We start from the raw sequence: 24,494 nt of genomic DNA on the forward strand, positions 1-24,494 counted from the left end.
ATTTTCAAATGTCACAATTAATCTATAAGAGAAGTAAGAGCTGTGGTCACTTTTGATCAAAGGGAAGAGATAATGACTCAGAAAAATCATTGAAGCCATTTTTCCAGGGACTTGGAAACTATATATTTTAAAGTCTGTACTGGTTGAGTATTTTATGTTTTTGTGAATTTCAGTCTATCATGTTATACTGCAAACTGCTATCGTATGATTAGTTTATTATCATATTCCTATCCTGTTGCCTAGACAATAGCCTTTCTAAAGTATTTCAGAAGCCAGGATTATCCATTAGGAATTGCTTCATTAAACATTAACTTTGCAAGTCAGTTATGACTGAGGGACTAGAATATGCCATATACTTTCTTCTGAATGAAACAGCATTTGCATTTAAATACTTATTTTCCGTGATCAGACAAGTTAAAAATGCAACTAGAAAAACTACAAATAAACAGTTGACAGAAAGCAGTTGAGCTGTATTTTCAAAAATTAATTTGGAACTCTGACACAAAGGTACTGCCTTCCTAGGCCCCAGGAAGCTATTAGTATAATCAGAACAATGACTTTCATATTTAGAATTTGAATGCCAATTATTTTTGACTACTCTCTCTGAAGTTGTTTTGAATATTGCTTGTTTTCTACAGTTCTAGACACTGAAAGACCCCCCCCCCAAAAGCCCTGAGAATTAGTCTAATTTTTAAACGGAAAGATTACTATATATTCTGAGCAGTTTCATTAGTACCCATGTAAAGGTGTTGTTATAAATAAATTTGAGTTTTACTTTTGATACTGGTAAGTACTCAGGATTTTCTACCACTTAGTTACATTCCCAGCCCTCAGCATAAGCTTTATCAACACACTTAATAAAACACTGCACTCAGTACAGCCCACAGCTAACACCTTTGCCTGTTACCTTGTGCCTCATCTCCACTGGGGCTTCATAACAATATAATGGGAAAGACATTTTTCATATAAAAAGCAATGTAAATTCAATAGTTTTCTTCAAAACGTTATTTTTACTTTATAATTTTTTGTGCACTGGGCATGTATCTGCACATGTCAAGCAGCTCAGGTCACATTACAAGGCACGCACGCTTATTGGCTGAGTTATAGTGCCATTATTTTACTGCATTACAGAAGTGACATACCAGGCTCAAATCTGAAGCTGTTACCTAGCCACACTGTTACTTGACTTCCACTTTGGTTGAGACCTTTTAAAAAGAGAACAATGACCTAGATGGTAGTAGCACGTGCCTTTAATCCCCACACTCAGGACAGCAGAGGCAGGTGGATCTCTGAGTTCCAACCTGGTCTACAGAGTGAGTTCTAGGACAGCCAAGGCTACATACAAATAAAAACCTGTCTTGAAACAAACACACAAACAAAAGAAATAAATAAAAATAAATAAGTAAGTAAATATGAGGGGGAGAGAGAAAGAGAAAAAATAATGCTAAAAATTCAGCGGCTACTGTATCACGATAGAAACCTTTTAATAGCTTCGGGTCCATACCAAAGCTCTCTATTGAATCCCCTACTACTCTTTTGAGGTTATCGTCTTGTAAACATGTCACTGCTGATTAATCCTATTGGTTCAGGAACGATAACCAAAAAGAAGACACCAAACTCACTGGGGACAGCTGAAATTAATTTTAGAATCTAGTTCTAATTCATGGAGAAAACTAGTGTGAATGAAGAGGGGTAATTTATCACATGTGCAGGCAATTGTTCTAAAGACTGAATTCATCACATGTACGGACAGTCATTCTAAAGATTTGCCAAAGGGTAAATGCGTTCTTAGAGGAACGTCAACGCATACAAACCAGTGCTTCCTATTTCTATGGTTTTCTCTTGAACAACTAAAGCCACGAGAAAGCACGGCTCTGGTACCCTCCGCTGAGCTATGCTCGGCTTCAGAAACAGGTGTTTCAATCTCGTCCTTGTCAAAACAAAGCATCGAGATCTTATTATGTATTTAACTTCAACTACAATCCTTAAAAACCAACACAGAAATAATTCATTACTAAAAGCTTTCTCATGATACAGGTGACTAAAAGGCAGCTATAAATAAGAACAAATGGCCTCCATACCAATATGAGCTCTGTCCGATATGATAAGCCTTTTTTCCCAGCCATCTAGACCTAGGAAAGAAAAGATAGACTTTATCAAACATTCTCTGCAACAATTTTTAAGACTTAATTTCTTTATGAACAGAATGTCTACAAGTGTTCTTACTGAAGCAATCATGTATGTATCTCTCCTTCTGCATGGGAAGGAAGCATTGGGCTTATCAAGTTTGTCACTGGTCTTAATGTACAAGTTCATTCACACTCTCATCTCCAAATATTTCGTTCTAAAGAGTTCCCGTCTCAAGTTACAGTCACATAAAATATTCCTAAGAACCCCCCAAACAAAAAAACAGCAGGAAAATATTTTCTGGACTAAGTTTGGAGATCAGGTATATAGTATTGGGGAAATTCAAGAAAAGGAAGTTGGTTTTAGTAATGCCACCCTTCCTAAATGAGTTATAAAGAAATATGACTGGACAAAAAATAATGAAATAATATTTCTCCACAGTATTTAGAGGACTCATGTAGTATATCTCAGTGATGAGAGAGATGCATCTCCCCATAAGAGATCAAGAGCAGGGCCTGTGAGCTTTCACACCTGGGTCTCATCACCCAATTAATTAGGGGGAGACTAGAGATTAGGACATGGGTAAATAATGAGCAGAGACAGTGGGGGAGACAGAGCGTCTTAGTCAAGAACATTTAAGGGTGGATTGTTTTAAACCAAACACAACTCAAACAGATAGAGAGCATTTTAAAGCTGAACTCATCTTGAGGGAAACTGTCTGAAGAATGCCCCTTAACTGTGGATTACTTGCCTTGTAAATAAATCCCTCCCACCCTATAGAGCACCCACAGCAGGACTCAAGGACGTTTCTTTCAGGTCAGTGCATGATACCTTGCTTCGGGAAAAACCCTTTCAAGGCTGCAGCAGTAGAGTCCAGAAGAAGACTAGCAATGTGCAAAAGCTCCGAGAGCTGGTCGTGGGCAGTGTCACTCTAGCTACCTTAAGATCAAGTGTAGAGGTAATGAACACTTCGAAGACTTGGTACCTTCACAGAGGTCTACGAGAATGCTATCCTTGATTAGATATAGTAACTATGAGTGAAATTTAAACTCATATAAAAATGTGTTCCATAATAATCTGAAAATTCTAAGTACAGGACAAATATTCATCAGTCTATTCGGCATGAGATCTTACTGAAACTGTATAACACATTACAGTTAAACCCATTCGTTCATACCTTTCCCCTTTTGAACATTTTTCTCTGCTTCTTCAAACAGTCCAGGAAGATGAATTACCACTCCATTGCCTACAAGAAACAAACAATCCTCTACCTTAAACACCTGTAATTATAATACAGACATACACATAAATGTTAAAATGTTGACATCTATAATAACTATTCTGAACGGAACAAGTTACATTCATTTTTTCTTTTTTCTTTTTTTTTTTTTCGGAGCTGGGGACCGAACCCAGGGCCTTGCGCTCGCTAGGCAAGTGCTCTTCCGCTGAGCTAAATCCCCAACCCCCAAGTTACATTCATTAATAGGACACTGCATTTTATTAAGGAATTCCCACAGAAAGTACTCAAAGTTTGTAATATGTATGTAAGTGATAGGGGATATAAATACTAAAATTATGTTCAAAATAACTTGGAATTCTCTGTAACAAATGAATTATGTTTTGAAAAAAACTATGGGTACATCTGGGTCACCTTCTACACCAATATCTTTCAGAACCACACCCTGCTAGTGATCACAAAATTAATTTAATGTGACATGAGCATTTGTACACAACAGAATATAAATTATCAGATGCAAGGGTTTAGAGTGAAATATTTCCTATCAAGAGTCAGAGTTGAAAGTCTTTGGAAAACTCATTGATAACCAGAACTTCTCTATAGAATGAAAGCTATGATGCCCACGGGTGGCTGCAAGGTAAACATCCTGGGACCCACGTCTGCAAAAGGCCTGGTAAGCAGTTCCACATATCTGTACTAGAAGGTATCATGGCCAAAGTTAGTGAGGCATCAAGGCACAATCTGGTCAGTGAAAAGTGACACTGGTTTTGCCCCTGAGAAGTGCGGTTTAAGTACTCACCAATGAAGGCAGTGACATTTGGGTTGATTATCCCACTAGGTAAGAGGTGAAAGTCATACTCCACCGAGTCTACGACAACTGTGTGGCCAGCGTTATTCCCTCCCTGAAACAGAGCAAGGGACACTGAGCCTCATAATAAATATGGCAAAGAGCTTAACTTTCCTAAGTGAGTTTACTAATTCTTGCTGAACGTAGATACAATCCAAGGAAACTCAAAAAAAAATCTATAATTGTTTGTGTTTTGCTTTCCACACTACAGTCTATTTGTGTGATTGCTGTGAAAGAATCAAGAAATTTGTGATTTCGAAGTCACATTTATTTTTAAGAGAAGGGGTAGGAAAGGCACAACTAATTTAGTTTTTTAGGCTGACTTTGGCCCTGTATAGGATATGTATCAATCTAATCATGATTCTTTACACACACACACACACACACACACACACAAACACACACACACACAGACTCTACAGTAAGAGACAAGTTATTCTAAACATGCTCAGGTTACCCCCATTGCTCTTTGATATGTCAAGCAAGGCTGGATCTGAAATTGTTATGCTTGCATGGATTTAAACAAGGATGTGTCCCCAAGTAGCTCCCTGGATTGGCTGTCCTAATAAGACTCTAGTTTACAAATCAATCTTAAGCATTTAGCTAGTGACAGATGCCTACCTTTTCTTCCTAAAAGACATTAGACCAAGAAATCCTCAGTGCTTAGAATTGCAGTCAAAAGGCATGGCTATATGGTCCATCAACAGTAATATGTCAAATATTAAATTTCAAAAAATCAGATATTAAGGCAATATCAAATTCACATAATTTCTCTAACATTTAAAATAAAAAACAAGGAAGGAAACACAAAGCTACTGATTTGATTGTACAACAAATTTGGAAGAGTAAACAGCAAAGGAGAATACAATAGATAATAGTACTATTGTACAGCATTTCAACACACACACACACACACACACACACACACACACACACACACACACACAGCACAACTGTCAAGTCATTCTCATATATTTACCACTTGGCACCAGTTACAAGTTTTTAGTATCCTCCTGAAGGCACGTTTTGCATAAAAATACGTATTTATTTTCTGTTTTCGTTGCTGTTTTGTCACAATGTGAGGACTCAACCTCAGAGCCTCCACAGGAGGCCACAGCCACACTTCATTCCTTGAGTGTTCAGTGTTGCTGCTCACTGAGCAGAGCACTGGGTCTCAAGCGCATCATGCACCATGCATTTGATAACATTCATTCCCTTACCTTCTCCTCCCCACTCAGCTCCTCTTTCCAAGTTGTCAACTCTTACTCTCCTCACATATATAAGACAACTGCACATGCAAACTATGCTGTCCTTTCATTCAGACAATTAGACCTGTTTATTTAATGTTAATGACCCTTCCATACATTGCAAATAAAACCATTTCATTCTTTTATATCTGTTCACACAATAATTAAACTAGTCCCATAATGAAATGCATGAGTTGTTTCTAGTTTTCTGTCCTTATAAGACCAATCAACCTTTCTAAAAATCATGTCTTATGCTTCAAAATGACATATCTCAAATTTTCTAGAAAAATCTCTTAAAATATGAAGCACGTTAAATTTCCAGGTCCCAGGAAAATGCTAACTTGTCATTACTAAAATTGCTTAATTTTAAATTATTATTAAATGTAATAATTATTTACACATTCAATGTATTGGTAACTTTGAGATTGGCCATCAGTTATTTACTATGTTCAATATTTATTACTAATCCGAAAAGCCTCCAAGCTGAAACTCTGTGCTGACAGGATACCATTGGTGGAAAATTCCACACCACGAAGATTCCATCTCATACACAGATAAAAACCCTGAAATCGGAAACACCCTAGGCCACCAACATCGCGGATGCAGCATATTCAATTTTAAAAATCCAGCCATTAGGGGTAAATTAAATTATGTTCTCAACACATCTTAATCCAACCACTTAGATTAAAAGGAGATAGGAACTACCGTAGGCAGGACCATCCTTCTACTTTAAGTGTCCCTCCAATAACTAATTGTCACTCATCTGCAGTCTCCTCTTCAAATGCTTTGTTGCCTAAGGAAACCCATTTGCTGAGGCCTGAAAAACGTGCCTGGTTTAACTTTGTTTTCACTGTTTACAGCAGATTACTAGACATCAAAGATCCATTGCACTTACAAACAAAGAGCCTGGGGCTGGGGATTTAGCTCAGTGGTAGAGAGCTTACCTAGGAAGCGCAAGGCCCTGGGTTCGGTCCCCAGCTCCGAAAAAAAAGAACCAAAAAAAAAACAAAAAAAAAACAAAAACAAACAAACAAACAAAGAGCCTTATTTTCAAGTTCTGTGTGATTTTGCAAAATTGTACAATGAGTGGGTGCAAGTCCTTTCCAGTTTGGGAGAATAAATGTTTACATATGTAAGAAAAATTCATATGTTGGTAGTGCACCCCCCTGGGTTCGGTCCCCAGCTCCGAAAAAAAAGAACCAAAAAAAAAAACAAAAAACAAACAAACAAACAAACAAACAAACAAAGAGCCTTATTTTCAAGTTCTGTGTGATTTTGCAAAATTGTACAATGAGTGGGTGCAAGTCCTTTCCAGTTTGGGAGAATAAATGTTTACATATGTAAGAAAAATTCATATGTTGGTAGTGCACCCCTGCAATCTCAGCTATTGGGAGGTAGAGGCGAGAAGACCAGGAATTCCAGTCCTCCTCAGCTACAGTGAGTGAGGCCAGCCTGGGCTGTATGAAGCCCTATCCCTAATGTACCCACGCAGTCCACCAATGGTGCAAAGGCTGCTTTATTTTACGTACTACCTAAGAGTACTCACCTTATGTAACAAAGGCCTTTTCTCTCAGCTGCTATTTACCATGACAGGTGACAGTGACAACAGCAGCAACGCTTAAGAGATGAAAACTGGCACAGATGTTTCTTTTAAAGGCAGACGGTTATGATTAATAATTCCAGGGAGATAAATTGGCTTCCTCCCTAAGTTCATCCAAGTTAATAAATAGTTTGGGCTGGAAAAGTTCAATCATAAAAGACTAGGAATTCCATTTGCTGCAAAATTTGCTCACTGAAATACTAACGTCCATTTTTAAATAACCAGTCCAAGTTTAAATCATTTAAGTTTAGCCGAATGCAGGAATATAGTGAAAATATCAGAAATACTCGAATTCCTTATTGAGAGATGAGATAGGAAAAGTTAATCTTCAAACAGTGAGATGAGCTTGGGGGTACTACAGAGATATATGAGGTTTCTTAATGAGGTCACCTGTAAAGTAAGTTGTAGTACATGGTCATATTCACAAAATACATAGATTTGAACTGCCTGTTTGGATGCTAACCTAAAATTTATAGATTGTAAGATGCAAAATTATCTCGAGAGCTCAGACAGCTGTCCTCAAACACAGATACTGAGCCAAGGAGAGGACACATACATTAGCAGAGAGCAAAACAAAGAGGTTCTAAATGGGAATACCATTGCCTATAAACTCAACTTCCCACCAACAAACTACCAGAGGAGACGGACCCACTTCTAACACAACTCCATTGCTACACGCCCATAGAGCCTCAGATTAAATCACTTTTAACCTAGATTTAATCTGAAATACACAAACTTGTCTATGGCCATACCAGCCTGAGCATACCCATTCTTGTCTGAAACATAAACTCCTTCCCAAAAAAACCCCCCAAAAATGTATTATCCCCAAAACACTTTACTGTATGTTATGTGGAAAGTTTTGTGGGAAATCCTAAATTTAAATGCCTTACATGATGCTTTTATAGTATAAAATAACAAGAATAAATGCAAGTTAACTGCACAAAAACAAGCAATAAATACATAAATGAAAATTGGAGAGCCTTTCATCACAAAACACCTTCTATGGATATCCCCTAATGGGTACTTGTTACCAGTTTTCTTTGACTGCAACTTTTACATTAAGATTAAGTAACTAGAGGCAGGTATGGTGGTTTGAATGACAATGACTCCCATGGACTCATACATTTGAATATTTGGTGAGTGGACCTGTTTGGGAAGGATTAGGAGGTGTGGCCTTGTTGAAGGAAATCTGTCACTGGGGTGGAAAAAAGACTAGTGATTCCCCATGATACTCCTTCTGCCTTATGGTTGAGGATCAATTGAGTTCTCAGCTGGTCCTTCACTTTGCTATCATGGACACTAACCCTCTGAAACCATAAGACAAACAAATTAAACAATTTTCCTTTTTAAGTTGCTTTGGTCATGGTGTGGTCATGGCAATAGAAAAGTAATAAAGGGGCTGGAGAGATGGCTCAGCGGTTAAGAGCACTGACTGCTCTTCCGAGGTCCTGAGTTCAAATCCCAGCAACCACATGGTGGCTCACAACCATCTGTAATGGGGTCTGATGCCCTCTTCTGGCGTGTCTGAAGACAGCGACAGTGTACTCATCTATAAAAAAATAAAAAAAATCTTTAAAAAAAAAAAGTAATAAAAACAGGAGCTGTTTCCAGGGAGATAGACTATTGAGACAGGCCTGACCATGTGCAGTTTTTTGAAAGAATGTCGACGATTTTGAGACTTTGGACTAGGCAAACAGTTGAACGGTATGAGCAGAGTTTAATGGGACATCCTTGTAGGATCCTGGAAAAGAATACTGCCGAGAGCTCTACAGACTGTGTATGGAGGCCCAGCTCAAGAGGTTCTAGAGGCAAATACTCATAGCAGCTGAGTTAGAGAGCATTTCTGTGAGATTTTGGCAAAGAACGAGGCTGCTGTTGCCCTTGTCCTAAGATTTTGCCTGAGGCTAAGTTGAAAAGTAATGGACTCTGAAACCATGAGCCAAACCACATGCTTTCTCTTGCAAGCTGGCTTAGCAGTCATGGTGTTTACTGCAGCAACGAAAAACAGGACTAAGGCATACGGACAGGTAGGTCAGAGGTTGAGAGCACTTATTCCTGCAGAGGACTTCAGCTCCATACTTAGTACCCACATGGCAGCTCACAACCATATAGAACTCCAGCTGTAAGGAATCCAGTGCCTTTTTCTGACCACCTTCTAACTTTCATAGGCACCAAACAGGTGGTACACAGTCATATAAGCAGACAAAACACTTATATCCTTAAACTAAACAAGTAGAAGAAGAAAAAAATAAAATATTAGTCAAGCATTATGACAAAAGCCTGCAATCCCAGCATTCAGGAGACTGAGATAAAAGAATAGTTAAATTCCAGGCAAACCTCAACCACAGAGTGAAGTTGTGATTCAACAAAAAACAAAAACAAAAAACTAAAAAACCAAGAATTTACATTACACTTCTCAATAACTTGGGTATTACATCACAGAGCTTTGGAATAACATTATAACAAGACAAACAAACCCGAAACAACAACAACACCTCACCTAGAACAAAAAGCAAGGTTTATAATGAATCCTTTCTGGCCTTTAAAACACTATATTGTAGGCATAAAGTTTTCTCAACCTACTTTAATAAGGTTTCAACCTCCCCGCTAGGCCACCACCCACCAGAGGCAGTGGGGAAAAAAAGGTTATTAGCATACAAGGGAAGTGGACCTGTTTAGAAATAGTTCTTTGGGGTGATTCCAATCTTTGTGTTCTCTGTCCAGTCCACACGGTAGACACCACACACGAATCAGCAACTGCAGCTGAATCCAGAAAAGAAACTGTGAGCTGCAGGAACCTCATGAGAAGGTTTTAGCAAATTTCTCTCTATGACATCACCACAAGCAAAGCTCAATAACGCAATGTAAGGAGAACCAATATACGAAAGCCGTCATCAAAGAAGAATAACGAGGCTGAGCAAATCGAGCCAATGCTCTGGCTCCCATATTTATATCACTTCTGAACACCACATGTCCTCTTACTTGTCTGCTTTAGCACAAAACATCCAGCAAACGTGTCTACTGCAAGAGAACATTCTATTGACCTATGTGTCCCAACAAAACCTCATTCCACGTAACTGACTGACTTTCCAAAGAAACTAGGAGTTTCACTATACTTAATCTCCACTGTCTGTTTATCTCTAGAATTGAAATAATAAGAAAATAATTTGGTTCCAAAGATTATTTGTTCCAGAAAAGAATATTTTATGAACAAGAACAACCCCAAATTTCCTAGATGCTTTCTTCCCCATATGAAATTATCTCCAAGTCAGCTTTAAGAGTAGGTTCAGCCACACCTCTTTTCCATTACTTTACAAATCACAATAAACATGTCGCTGACCACACAGTGATTGATCCAGGCAAGCACAGTAATCCAATTTGAGCCAATCAGACTCAGAAAAACAAGATTTAGAGGCTAGAATCTTTGTTTGTTTCAGATTCTCTCCATTTTCTATTACGAAGAATGCATACCATTTAGAAGCAAGTCCTTTACTTCTGTGCTCTTGGAGTTCACTTCTTGCTCTAGTGATAAAATATGAGATTAAATGCTGAATTTCAATAACTTTTCTATGATGCCCAGAACAATACTTCAAAGAATGGCACTGTAGGATACAGGCATGCAATAATAATTCTTAGTCATCTTGTAATTGTTCTCAGACTTTGCTAACTGAATCTTAAAGAAATCAGAAGACAAATGCTTTGGATATTTTTTTTTCTGTGCTCCTCAAAACCAAAGCCCACCAAGCCCAATTCTACAGTACAAGTTCAGATCAAATACTGTTGATATGTCAAGTTTCTAATTTTGAAGTTGTAAAGGTCCTGGAGAAGTTTTAAAGGTGTGGGGCAGAGGGAGCTGAAAGGAAATGAAATCAGTCTGCAAAAATGAGTCCATTCTTAAGTTTGCCAATAGGCCTTTCTGTCCCTTCAACTTACTCCCCTCTTTTTAAACATGTAAGTGAGTTCCTGCTGTGACAGAGATGAAGGCAACCCCTTGGCAGTGTTAAGAGCACAAAACAATGGTATCTTCTTTTACAGCAGCGAAAGCTCAAGTGTCAAGAACTAACAATTTCAGACACAAATCCCGAGGCACTTCTCAGACATATTAGGAATAAATTTAGTGTCTTATTTAATACATGAACACTGCTATAAGCAACAGAGCTCAAAATTAATGAAACAGTGAGGTTCCCACTACAGATTAGAGCAAAAGTCACAATGTCTCAGACCCCAACTATTCCAGAAACCCAAAATGGATGCTATTTCTCATCAGACTGATCTACAGTCTGGCCTACAGACTGAGTTCCAGGACCAAATATACACAGAAACCCAGTCCCAAAAAACCAAAAGGGGGCTGGGGGAAAGAACCTGGTAGTTTGAGTTAATGCTGTCAGTGACATTTTCTTGATACTGAATCCTCACTTTTCCAGAGAACTATTTCACCAGATCTAATGCCCCTGTTGACCCATAACAATAAGCACCGTTTAAGCACTAGTTTCGATTAGCTTGTAATTCCAAAGTTGACTATTTTAAGTTACTACTAGTACACTGATTGAACTATTCAACATAACCAGACACACTACATAGGAAAATACATAAAGGCGTCTGCATTACTTTTCAGGAATGATGTCCAGTGTTCAGACAAGCGTTGGAAGATTAAAAACACCCACTTGGCCTTTCACTGTTATGGCTGCTTTCAGTTTCAAACACACAGATGTGGAAATGATGCCAGTCTCTGGGTTTGTTTCTCACCTTAAATTTCCATTATGAAACTTCTCACAGTGAAAGCAGCACTTGTCACAGCCTTGAAGGAGACTAGTTAAGTTCTGGACCCTAAGTATCAAATTCCAGTACCTAGTTTTACCTGATCAAGGCACACCATGTTTGCCATGGTAACCAAGACCAACACCCTTGCTTTCTCTAAGAATAACTAAATAAGGCTGGCACCAACTAGTACAGTCTGATCATCCCTGTAGTTTCTACTCAACAAACTAAAGGAACAAAATATAGTCATTTATTGGGGGGAGTGGGAACAGTAATAAGTTTCCTAACGAGCTAATTCCGTGCTATCCTGTCTCCACACACTACCGAGTTCCACAGCCCTGCCCAGGCAACGAATCCATTAACATGGCAGTGGCTTCCCAGACTCTGAGTTTCTTGTAGGCACTGGCTCACCCTTTCTGTGTTTCCACTGCAGAGCTAAGTGTTGTCCTGTAAATACAAAATAGGGGTTTCCTGGATGAATCATCCGTCTGTGGCTGCTCCTCTCCTTCTCCTTTCCATTTAAAAAAAAAAAAAAAAAGTCTATATTGATCTAAAACCAAAGACAACACAGCAGTAATAGCCATTCTAACTCAACTCCTACATACCTAGTTACTTACACATTTATAAACAACTGTCTATGACTGTGAGGCAGGAGACAGGCCTTCAGTGCTCCAACAGTGAAAATGCCATTAGTTGGGCACCTATTTCTTCCCCAAAAGGAATCTTACTTATTAAAATGTGTAACAGAGGAAATGCCCCTTTAAAAATAGTTCAAGCTATGATTCATAAGTAACGGACTCATTTTGTGATTCTACTTGAAATATGGAATATGTATAAACTCTGGAGAAATGACATGTAAACCCTAACACAAGATGCATTTTATTAATATAAACCTGTTTGAATATATACTTAACCAGTACAGTGACTGTGCAAAGCGGTGGACTTGTTATGACACTTTCACACAGATGGGTCATGTACTTTGATCATATTCATTGCTCTTAGTCCCAATCTCCTTCCTCTTCCCAGAGAGTTCTTGGTCTTTTCATTTTCCTTTTGGATAAGGAAACATGCTATATTTGTCTTTCTAAGTCTGACTTACTTACCAAAATGTTCTCCCCATTTTCCTATAAGTGACATTTTTTTCTTTATAGCTAAAACCCCACTATGAAATAAGATCAAAAATCAATCCAAGCACAGAATGTCTTTCCCACCACTGGCTTTCTCTACTCTATACATTCCACTATCTTCAGTAACCTAAGGGAACTTCATTAAGTAGATATTGGCTTACTAATGCTGGTCAAAGTTAGTTGCAAAGATGATTCATCACCAAAGAGAAATGTTACAGGGTCAATGGTGCCATAAGGAAATTGGGAGGCAGACACAGGCAGACCTCTGAATTCGAGACCATTTGGTTGACAGAATAAGTTCCAGGACGGCCAGGGTTATATGGAGAAACCTGTCTCAAAAAAAAAACCAAACCAAACCAACCAACCAACCAAACAAACAAACAAAAAAAACCTTAAGTCTTTTTACTTTACAGTTAATGAGGTTAGTAAAAATCCAAAAGCATGGGGTTGGGGATTTAGCTCAGCGGTAGAGCACTTGCCTAGAGAGCACAAGGCCCTGGGTTCGGTCCCCAGCTCCGGAAAAAAAAAAAAAAAGAAAAAAATCCAAAAGCATACAAGAAAAAAATGTAAGGGTTATATAAATAGTAAGGTGTTTGTAAGAGTTTAAAGCCTGAAGATCATTTATTTCTCTGCTAGCCTCCTCCCCAAGTATTTCTCCCTGGACATTCCAAAGGCATCAGATCAGACTGATACATGACCTCCCTCAAGAACACTTTCTTGGTAACATAGTAACACCTTCAGTCTACAAACTGACTAACTTTTTAAAGGTCTACTATATGGAAAGCCACAGTGGCTACAACCATACACTCTACATTGCAGCTGGGCCTGTGCACATTTCCAAGTAAAAAGGCAAGCAGGCCTTAAGCCCATCCATCCTTCAGCCCAGCCAGAGTTTAGGTGCTTTGCTAAGTCTTCAACCCAGCTGGATCTCATTTTAGAAGTGTAAGGAGAGGCTGGGCTTTGGAGCACTTTCTGGGCAATGGCAAAGTGAGTCAGATTCCATGCCAACACCTGTGAGAGCACCATTAAATATGCATGGTGCCAGGCAAGCAGCAGGAAGAGAAAGAACCATGTGAACGGAAGACTGGTGGTAAAGCGGTAGTTGGAGCGATAGCTAGCTCAGGGTGGGTGTCTGCACAGAATGAAAAGGAAGATGACCCAAGTCAAAGCACCTGGCTTTTTATAGACAGGTTTCTTCATAGGATTCAATTTTAGGTAGAAAGCTTCCCAAGACTAGCCTAGACCACAAGGCATCCACACACAAAACCATGTACCTTCAGGGGTTAAAAAATTCTTACAACCTAAATATGCCGTTAACGTTCAACTAACTCTGCCCTTGTTTTGAATGTGGGAACTGCTCATCTATTTTGAATTCTGAAACCGGGAGCTAGTTTTCTGAGAGCCTTTACAAAGGCCTAGTCTAGGCTGCTTCAAAGCAAATGACTAATAGGGGAAAAAAACCCTAACACTAAAACCCACGTGTCTCCGGGTAGGAAACACTCGATTTCCTGAAAGTCAACTTTTTATGTTACCGAAGCATTGTAAAATATTTCTACATATCCGACTTGAAATCTCCGTATCTACTTGCCTCACATTCACTTTTCAACTTAGTGGGGATTCCTTAAGGACCGATGAGTAATAAAAACAGATCTCCCCTAAATAGTAATTTAGGAAATACGGAGTTAAAGACAAAAACAAACGAAAACGCAGGGGGACCCTAAACAGTGGCATCGCCCCGCAGCGGATTCTAATAGCCACAAAGTGGACCGATGGAGCCGACGTTCTGTGTGCCTAAGCCTGCAGGTGATGCAGTGCTGAGTCTCGATTCAGGGAAATTGGGGAAAAGGACCCTAGTCCGCTCCAGTGGGTGGGCCTCGCCGGGTCTAACCCGAGTCCGGAGCAGGCCTCTGGCGGAAGCTCCCTCCTCTCTGCCGGCGGCGCACCGCCAGCCCAGTCCCCAAACCCCGAAATGCAGCTCAAACGTCGCGCATCTTCCTGGTTCTTCCAGAGTCACCGGAACGTCACCCGAGACTCCAGGGCAGGGGTTCCCCGCAGCTCCCAGCCCGAGGGGCGCACCTCAAGGTGACACCTCACCGCGCTGGCCGTCCCAGAAAGGGCCCGGCTTCCCTCACCTGGCAACGGCACACGATGTCGGCGTCCTGCGCCAGCAGATCCACCACCTTCCCTTTGCCCTCGTCGCCCCACTGCGCTCCCAGCACCACAGTCACCCGGTTCCCTCCAGGCCGCGCCCTGGGGCGGCCGCAGTCGCCGTTCGGCAAGGAAGTAGCCGCCGGGCTGCTCTCAGAGATCGACATGGCTCCCGGCAGGGAAGAAGAGCCTTGAGGAGACTCGGCAGGAGAACAGAACCTCAACTTAACTGCTGCGGGACCGCCCGCGACATGCGGAGGAAGAAGGAGCCAGAGGCCGGCCCCGCCCCCGCCTCGCCGGCCGCCACCCTCCGCCAGGCCCCGCCCCGCGTTCCACCGCCCGCTCAGGGCGGGACCACGTGGCGCAGGTCGGATCCTGTGAGCCCTAAGGCTTCAACTGCCGCCACCCCAGGACCGAGGCCACACCCCCTCCTGGCCTGGCGCCTGCTACCGGGAGAAACGCGCGAGAGCCGAGGCCAGGGGGCGGGGCTAACGGAGAGTTCCCCCCGCTCCGTGCCCCGCCCGTCAGCCTCTTTGGGCTTTCAAATTCCGGCGGGGAAGGGCTTGAGGCCCCTAAGGTGTGTGGAACTACAATTCCCAGCATGCAATGCTCTGCGAGGCGGCCAAGGCACAGCGCCAAGGTGTCCTGGTAGGCAAATTTTGGTCTCTAAAAGCCAATTTTGTTTTCTGTGTTTAAACACTTGGGTTTCTTAAGGAATGTAATACCCTTACAAAACGCTAACTGGGATTTAAAATTACGTAGAAACTGGAGTGGAGCCGAATGTATTTTACAACTGAAAAGGGACTAAGAGTACAAACTCGAAACCAGTAAAAATGAAACCTAGAGAGCCTAACCCTTCTCATTTTTACAGTATCTGAGGCGCAGATATGTCAGTTGCCTACGTCATATCCGAATGCACCTGCGTTATTTCATACCCACAATCTTAAATCTCACCATATTTTATAAAATATGTTCTTTCTATAAAGGATTCTCTCTTCTGCTCCTATATTTTTCTCTCTTGAAATGCTGGAGATCAAGTTCAAAACCTTGTAATTTGAGGCGAATACTCTACCACTAAGATGATCTAACTCTTAACGCGCAAGTTACTCTCATGAGAGTTGAAATGGTACCTGCCTTGGGCAGTCTGCAGATTCAGTATTCAGTAAGCCTATGTGCTTCCGTCTGTACTGCTCTCGGTGTTTCAATTGTGACTGATTCCAGGGTATTCCCATTGTCTATCTAATGTGGGTTTAACTAGTATTTATTTACTTATTTATTTATATTATTTGTGTGTGTGAGGTCACATACTGTGTTTCGTCTCTGTGTTTCTATCTGAAGACCAGCAGAGGGCATCAGATCCCTGGAAGCTGGAGCAACAGGTGGTTGTGAAACATCTGAAAATACAGCTGATGTGTTGAGACCCCTTTGGGAGTCAGTCAACCCTTTCACGGGGGTTGCATATCAGATGTCTATCTGTCAGGTATTTACATTACAGTTCATAACAGTAATGAAATAGCAATGAAGTAGTTTTATAGTTGGGGACTGGGGTCACCACAACAGGAGGACTGTATTAAAGGGTCACAGCATTAGGAAGGTTGAGAACCACGGAAATAGGAGGTGCTAAAAAGGGAGTTCAGATGCCCTAGAAGAGCAGCAAGTGCTCCTAACTGCTGAGCTGCTTCTCCAGCCCTGAGCTAATGTTTGTTTTCACGGCAACCCGAACTAACTGCGACATTAAATTCTGGTAAAGAAAATAATTACTTTAGATAAAAACACTAATAATAAAGGATGTAGTTCACTGGTAGAGGGAGAGAGGGGGTTGCTTACTGGAACATGTAAGACCTAGGATTTAATACTCACCATTACAAACGCATGCATATGGCATAGAATCATATTCCGTGTACTGTCTCCCAGTGTGGGTATGCTGTCCTGATCTCCAAGCGTCCATAAAGCCCAGTTTCACACTGCATAGTTCTCCTGCTCACATACTAACCAGACCAGCCTCTGCCTAGATTCACAGTGGGCAGGGTGGGAGCATAATAAGCAGTATTCAGTGTGCCTGTCCAGGACGTATCCTGAAACACTGAGAACCTACTATGTACTAAGACTTCTGGGCACAGCTGGCACAGTGAGACAAGATCACCAGTGGGGACAGGAGAGGTGATTTGCCACTTCTGTTCTTCTGGTTCTGATTTCTGCACCCTGATGGCTATTTGATCCATGCGAAAAGTTTCTCTATTTTGTATAAACCATGGCCCATTGCCTTGACACCACAGGAGATAGCAATGGAGAACTGAGATCACTTGTTTTCCTAGATTTTTGCCACATGCCTCTAGAGCCTTATAATGATAGCCATCCAGGATACTTCCTAATCACCTAACATTCTTGACTTGGGAGGCCCTGCAAAGGCCAATCTGAGGGCCAAAGGAGGAAATCTATCAACACTCCCCTGGCCACCCACTCTGTGATGGTTTGGTTTGTATATGCTCGGCCAAGTGGAGTGGCCTGTTCACAGCAGTAAAAATCTGCTTTTACACCATTTTAATTACATGCAGAATAATAAGATCAGTTCTGGGTCAAGGAACAAGCAAGACAATAAACAAAATCCTGTAAACACCTTTCTAGGAGCTGGTCAGAATGACCAAGACAAAAGAATTGCCACACATGGTTCCCCTGAGCCTGCTCTGAGCTCTGCATTAACTCAAATGCAAATGTTCTTAATCAGGACCTATTTCCTGAGTCCCGGCCCAAAGCCAGATTCCTGCCCTGGGTTTATTTCCTTTGTCCTGATAATGTCAGATTCCTGCCCAAGTGTCTAGAAGCAAGTGACCCCAAAAGGCCCTCTACATCTCCCCCTTATTTATTTTATAAACAACACTGAGCCTGTCTTAGTTCGTTCTGACAAGACTGCCTTGTTACCCATCATGGAATATCCATTGAGAAAAGCAATGCACTTATGTCTCAGGTTGGTAAGGCTCTGTGCAGAAGCTTACCCGTCCTTGCTTGCCAGCCTGTTAAATTAATAACTCTGTATGGGGATCCATATTTAGTTTTAAGCCATGTATTTTGGCTGCCAACATATTGCTGTTGTTAGAGGCAAGCTTTATCACAATGGGCAAGAATAAAAGTATTTCCAGAACAAAAAAGGGCTAGTGTGATCAAGCTATATATGCCATTCTCGAAGGCTCGATGAAATACTTGACCAAGATGGAAATACTGACCTCAGGCCATGAGTAGCTTTACCAGCAATATCACTGGAGTGGCATTCTTTAAATTCATACGGTATGCAAAGTTAAAACAACCAGAGAAGTGTTAGAATTGTGTCAAATACCCTGCAAGTGTCTTTGAACCTCTTCCCAATTATAGTGACTATAAAACTATAAAGTTTATATAGTTATATAAACTATAAAGTTTAGAAGTAACACAAATCCATTGGTAATTAGCATGACATTCGAGATGGCTTCTCACTTTTAAACTCCAATAATTGAGTAGTATCATAAAGAGAATCAATCCATTGTTTCAAACGCCTATATAAATTCTCTTGAATACTCAAAACATTAGTAACATTTTTTCCTAATTTATTTTTAAAAAGTAGCTGTCTTGGGCTGGAGAGATGGCTCAGTGGTTAAGAGCACTGACTGCTCTTCCAGAAGTCCTGAGTTCAATTCCCAGCAACCACATGGTGGCTCACAGCCATCTGTAATGGGATCTGATGCCCTCTTCTGGTGTGTCTGAGGACAGTGACAGTGCACTTATATATGTAATAAATCAATCTTTAAAAAAAAAAAAAGTAGCTGTCTTAACCTCTTGTGTCAAAGCAAAAGTGCTATTAATTGAATAGCTATACTACTAAACCAGCAATAATCAAGCCCATTATCCTATTGCTTCTGCTTAGAGCCTGACTCACTTCTTCCAATATTTGTAAGCCTTTATCAGAATAGCAGGGTCCTGTAATACAAGCAATAAAACAAGAGCTGGTTGATAGACCGTCATAACAGACATGTCAGATTTCAACACATTAGCACAATTAGAAAGTGTACAATCAATACAACTTAAGTTAAATACTGTGAAAGAAAATAAAGTAATTTTAACCAATTAATTAAAAGTTAGGAGCTTTAACACATATGCTAACATTTATTAGAAATCTGGATCAGGGGCTGGGGATTTAGCTCAGTGGTAGAGCGCCTGCCTAGGAAGCGCAAGGGCCTGGGTTCGGTCCCCAGCTCCGAAAAAAAGAACCAAAAAAAAAAAAAAAGAAAGAAAGAAATCTGGATCAACATTTATTAGAAATCTGGATCCTATCCCATTTTTATTCACTGCAAATGTAACTTCATTTAAGACAATTGTGAATTTTTAAATGTCTCTGAAAATATCCAGAACCAATCTTCCAAATGAAGACTGTCATTTCCTTTTTTCCAATATTGGGTTGATTTCTAGGCCAGACAATGATTGAGTCAGAATTAAAGGTCACATTAAACGAAAGAGACGAGTCATAACATCTCCAGTCTCCATGTTCTCTGTCCAATAAGGTCTAAAAGCCTGAAGCAAGGCAGCGCGTCCAATCTGGGATATAGGCAAGCAAAGGTGGGTCAGGAACATATGTCCAATATAGCTTTCTTGTCACCATTGTCAGGGCACTCAGCAAGCTCACAGGTCAGCATCATTCTTTGTCCCAGCATCAGCATGTCTCACCACTCACTCTGGCACCTAGCACACTCCTTCTGCATCCTGCAAACAAAACAAAACAAAACAACCCCCCCCCCAAAAAAAACAACCCACAAACATGCCCTCTTCCCTATATCAAAACCTGAACAGGATCATGCCATATACCAGTAAGTGGATCCTTCCATTTCACATAGGCATAAGTATGCCTAGTTGTAGAGTGCCACAGATACTCAGAGAGCTCCCTGGCATGCAAAATTTAAAATTTAAAATAAAAAGAGCATTATTTAAATAGTTGTATAGTTTACAGGGATATAACTCCCCCTTTTTTATTTTATGAAGATATCGTTTTAAAGTTTCACAATACCTGGTCCTTGAGGATAAGGAATCCCAGTAATATGGGTAATATTAAGTTGTCAAGAAAACATCTCAAATATTTGACTATAATAGACAATTCCATTATCTGTTTTAATCTGATTTGGAACACAACACATAGAAAAACATAGGCAATGAGTAATTATATTTTTAAATGCTTCTCCTGTTAAAGCAGTTGGAACTAGAAAGCCTGAAAGTGTCAATAGTTGTATGTACATATCTTAATTTTCCAAAATCAGAAACGTGAGTAACATCTATTTGCCAAAATTGATTAGGTATAAGTCCTCAGGGATCAACACCATTATGTGGTTCAGGAAGAAATTGAAGACACTGAGGACAAGTATTGACAACTTGACTTGCACAGTCTCTAGAAATACCAAGTTATTGTCTCAAGCTATTACTATTTTTGATGATGTAAAGAATGTGATTGTCTAATTAATTGTCCCTGTATAAAGTCTAAAATCTGCCTGGTATGCAAATCTACTATGGCATTGCCCTCGCTAAAGGATCCAGGCAATCCAGTATGAGTTCTTAAATGGCCTATTAAGTGTGGAACAGTACATTCTCTTAAATTGAGTTGTATGTGCATAAAATTAATTGCAAAATTTGAGTATTAGCAGTATCTAAAAAAGGAACAATTTCAATCAATTGCAAATCTTATCAGTAAACAAATTGAAAGCTTGATTTTTCAACATTTCAAAAACTGGCTACACACAAAATTCAATAATCTGTGCTGAAGCCGGGGGAACTCAAGAGAATAAACATGTGATCCAATTACATGTGCTGCCTTCTCATTAGATGAGCCATCTATAAATATAGTAAGCACATTTTCCATGGGCTGCATGCAGAAATCTACAGAAATACAAAAGCATGCATAGAGGAAAATTACCAATTTTGCCTGAAAAGTTTGCACATGCAATAGGCCAAATATCAGTATTCTGCAATAACCAATTTAATTGCTGTTTGGAATAAGTATATTTCATCAGGTTCTTTCCCAAAATACTTCCGTGATTCTATCCTACAATTCTGTATTAACACAGCAACAGCTTCACAATAGGGCGATAAACATTCTTTGGAGATGAGGAAAGATGAGTCCACTTTAATGGTCCCTTTTGCCAAAGGACTGCTGCGGGGCGCAAACAACCAACAATTGATCATAATCTATATAATGTATCTGTTGTTGACTCTTGCTGTAAAATTATTTAAAAAAAAAAATGCTTTCTTTTACCCCGCACTAGATCCAGCACCGCAGTGCCCCAAGACGTTTGTTCTTCATTTCAGTCAGCAAAGCCTCTGACCCTGCTCTGCTCCATCCCATAACACACTGCTGATGGCTTCTCTCTGAGCCTGGCAACAATCTCTCTACCCATCTAGTTCCCAAGGCAGGTCACCACCATGCCAGACATACCTATGTCTCCAACCACCACATACTCTTGAATTATATTAAATCGCCACATGAAACAATAACCTTTGATCCAATTGATAAGATATAATTGCCCACCTAGACATACAAAGCCTTCCCTCAAGAACATTCATAACAACCTGTGAATACACAGTAGAATCTTGACGTCAGCCTCCATGTTCTCTTGGCTGTTCTTCCCTTTTCCTGCTCCAGTCTCTTCCTCCTCTCTAAAACTGTTCTCCCGCCCATCCTTCCTTCTCATCCAATGACAGGTCTCATTCTGTCTTATACCTGCCTTCACATGTATAATGACATCCTCCTACATTTCACCCTTTTTGTCTAATTAAAAAAAAACTTTTCTCTCAAATATAAGCTAAGCACAATTATTATCATTTTGTAATTAAAAGCATAAAATATACCTAACACCCAGTCCAAGACTTTCTCAGTTAAACAGAACATTTAGTTGTCCATTCCAGCTTAACAAAGGCTTAAAATCTATGTTATATTCTGGCTAGCTTGTATACTATCTGATAACTATCTAATAAATATGTATTTTCAAAGTTAAACAGCCTGATATAGGCTATGGGACTGTACTCAGTCTTCAACCCCGTCAGAAATCTGAGAATGACCAAATATCTGTAAACATAGGAAGCCTAACACGGCTTCCAGAACTGAGACAGGTTGTAGAAGACAAATCTCCACTAGCACAGTCCCCTGTTAGCAACATGTAAGCACAAGTCTTCAGCTTTCTGGCCCAAAATTAACTGACAGACTCTTATGTAGAAACCTTGAAGGGCTGATAGTTCTGACTCAGCAGAGATTATCAGTCAACTATTCTGCAGAAAGTGTCCCTTTTTGGACAGTATTAGTTTGTAGATGAAATAGATAGTTTCTACCCGGTGGCTGCCTAGCCACAAAGTATTATCTCACCTGGAGGTAGAAATGCTCAATTTCTTCATTAAATCTACCAAATGGGAACTGTTAGGAGCATATATGTCTCAACAAAAGATAAATAACCTTAAATGTTATATCTTGTGGATTTCTGATGTTTTTGAAAAACATCTATCTATATAAGGTAATCTGGACTGTTGTCCATTAATTATCTTAATATAGTACCTTGAAAGCACTCAAACAAACTCAGAGCCATGAATCTGCTGTTCAGCCCTTAACCCACATTTGTAATCAACTCAGAAGTTTGTAATGGCATCAATAGAAGGACTGGCTCTATACCTTGTACTTTAAATTTTTTTTAACAAATAAATTCTATATCAAAGCAAAGATATGATTTTAGCTTAGTTACCAAATGAGATTATAGCTGTACAAATCAATCTAGCTAATTTCTCCCTGTTAAATTACGACCATTTCTAAATTCCTCATTAAAACAATCTTAGAATAACCATGTCCAGCCCCCCCCCCCAAAGTCCAGGGAATTGGGACTGAGATAGGGGGTTAGGGAATAGGGGAAATGGAGCAATGTTGTGCCTGTCTTGACTGGACCCAGCTGAAAGTCGTTGAGACCAGGAATCCAAGCAGGTACATTCTGCAAAATATAATTCTCAAGATGAAAGTTTAGAATCGAAATACCTTTTTGTTTGATTGTCTTGCATTTAGTTCTTCAGGTGGTCTTCCTCTCTCAAATCTGATCCATATGACTCTGGAAAGTGTCCAGAGCCTAATCACCCTTTTTAAAAGCACAAAGACAAAACCTTTCTCCCAAAATACTATGTTCCTTAGTCTAACCAGAAAAGCTTATATCTTGTACTCTCTCTGAGAGGAATGATATAACCATAAAACTCAAAGTCACACCCATTATGAAGATTAAACAATTTTTAAAAAGAAGTAGTCTAAACAATGGTGTATGGACTTTCATAATCTGTTATATCAGGAAATTAACCCAAAATTCCCATGGAGCCCACATTAAGAGAACCTGAGTTTTCTGTTGTGGTAAATATCAAAAATAACCACAAACCCTCACTAGCGGCATCATTGAGCCATATGGCCTTTAGTGGGGTAATTTATAAAACAAATTAAACACCTTCTATCAATTCTTTACACCAATAAGTAAACAACTTATCAAACCAGGACTTTAGCCCAAAATATGTCAATCTGTCAAGCTCTCTACCCGGAGTCTCAGACTTTAATAATAACTCTATAAGTTATGTCTGTATTCACTCTGCCTAGTGTTACAGACTTTTATTTTTAATAACTTTAATAACTTGTAAAGATCACAATTCTCTACGTGGAGTCAGTGATTAATTTTCCCTATCTAAGTTTCAAACCATGGGTGAAAATCCCCACTTGATTTTTGTAATCTCTGTACTCTCTTCTAAAAACAAACTTGATCACCTTCTAATAATACCTGTCATTAAGAAGCAGCTTGTCTAACTAGAACTTTAACCCAAAATCCCATGGAGCCCATGTGAGAAGGAATATGAGTATCCTGAAAGATTTTATAAACAACTTTCTAAAACGGTAGCCTTTAATCTCTAATTCTCTGAGTTGCCTCTACTTATCACAGTAGGGGACCTACAGCCTGCAAGCATGTTTGTGATTCTTTGGTTAAGGTTCCTGAGCTTGGGCATCATGTGATTTAACATGGCGCTGGCCCCCTCTTACTTAGAAAATAAAACTTTTTCTCAACTCTTAGGCTTACTAGTGAGTTCTTGCCCACCTCCACTTTGTGCAAAGCTATTCGTCCCTCATCAGTTAATTTTTGAGAATTAGTGTACGGAGCCGTATTGGATTTGGGCCTGGCCATTTTGTGACTGTATAGCTCAAAGTGGCTACGTGACTCTTGGCCACACATACTCCTCTAAGTTGACTGTCATAAAGCCTCGAGATTGTGGGACAAAAGCCTCTCCCATAAATTTACAGCACAGGAAAGATAACATTCACGGGATGCTTCAGCCTAAGCAAAAATCAGTTATCTCCTGAGTCAACACCCGAGGTCTCCACTGCCTGACC

General features: G+C 40.0%; 2 protein-coding genes across 7 annotated transcripts in view; one reads left to right on the plus strand and one right to left on the minus strand.

Moving 5' to 3' along the window:
- Positions 1–15,373, minus strand: part of Adss2 (adenylosuccinate synthase 2) — a 30,334-nt gene extending 14,961 nt beyond the window's left edge. Inside the window, exons 1-4 of the mRNA NM_001105975.1 lie at positions 15,076–15,373; positions 4,164–4,266; positions 3,305–3,373; positions 2,082–2,132 (exon numbers count right to left, since the gene is read on the minus strand). Coding sequence (NP_001099445.1) covers positions 2,082–2,132; positions 3,305–3,373; positions 4,164–4,266; positions 15,076–15,258 — 406 coding nt within the window. The 5' untranslated portion in view covers positions 15,259–15,373. The remainder of the gene's footprint in view (positions 1–2,081; positions 2,133–3,304; positions 3,374–4,163; positions 4,267–15,075) is intronic.
- Positions 15,374–15,692: 319 nt separating this feature from the next.
- Catspere (catsper channel auxiliary subunit epsilon) overlaps positions 15,693–24,494 on the plus strand; it is a 151,092-nt gene continuing 142,290 nt past the window's right edge. For all 6 annotated transcript variants that reach the window (XM_087581704.1, XM_087581696.1, XM_087581698.1 and 3 more), the window contains exon 1: positions 15,693–15,739. The gene's annotated coding sequence lies outside the window, so the exon portion shown is untranslated. The remainder of the gene's footprint in view (positions 15,740–24,494) is intronic.

The sequence above is a fragment of the Rattus norvegicus genome, chromosome 13 (genome assembly GCF_021556685.1).
Source record: "Rattus norvegicus strain SHRSP/BbbUtx chromosome 13, alternate assembly SHRSP_T2T, whole genome shotgun sequence".
NCBI classification, from domain to species: domain Eukaryota; kingdom Metazoa; phylum Chordata; class Mammalia; order Rodentia; family Muridae; genus Rattus; species Rattus norvegicus.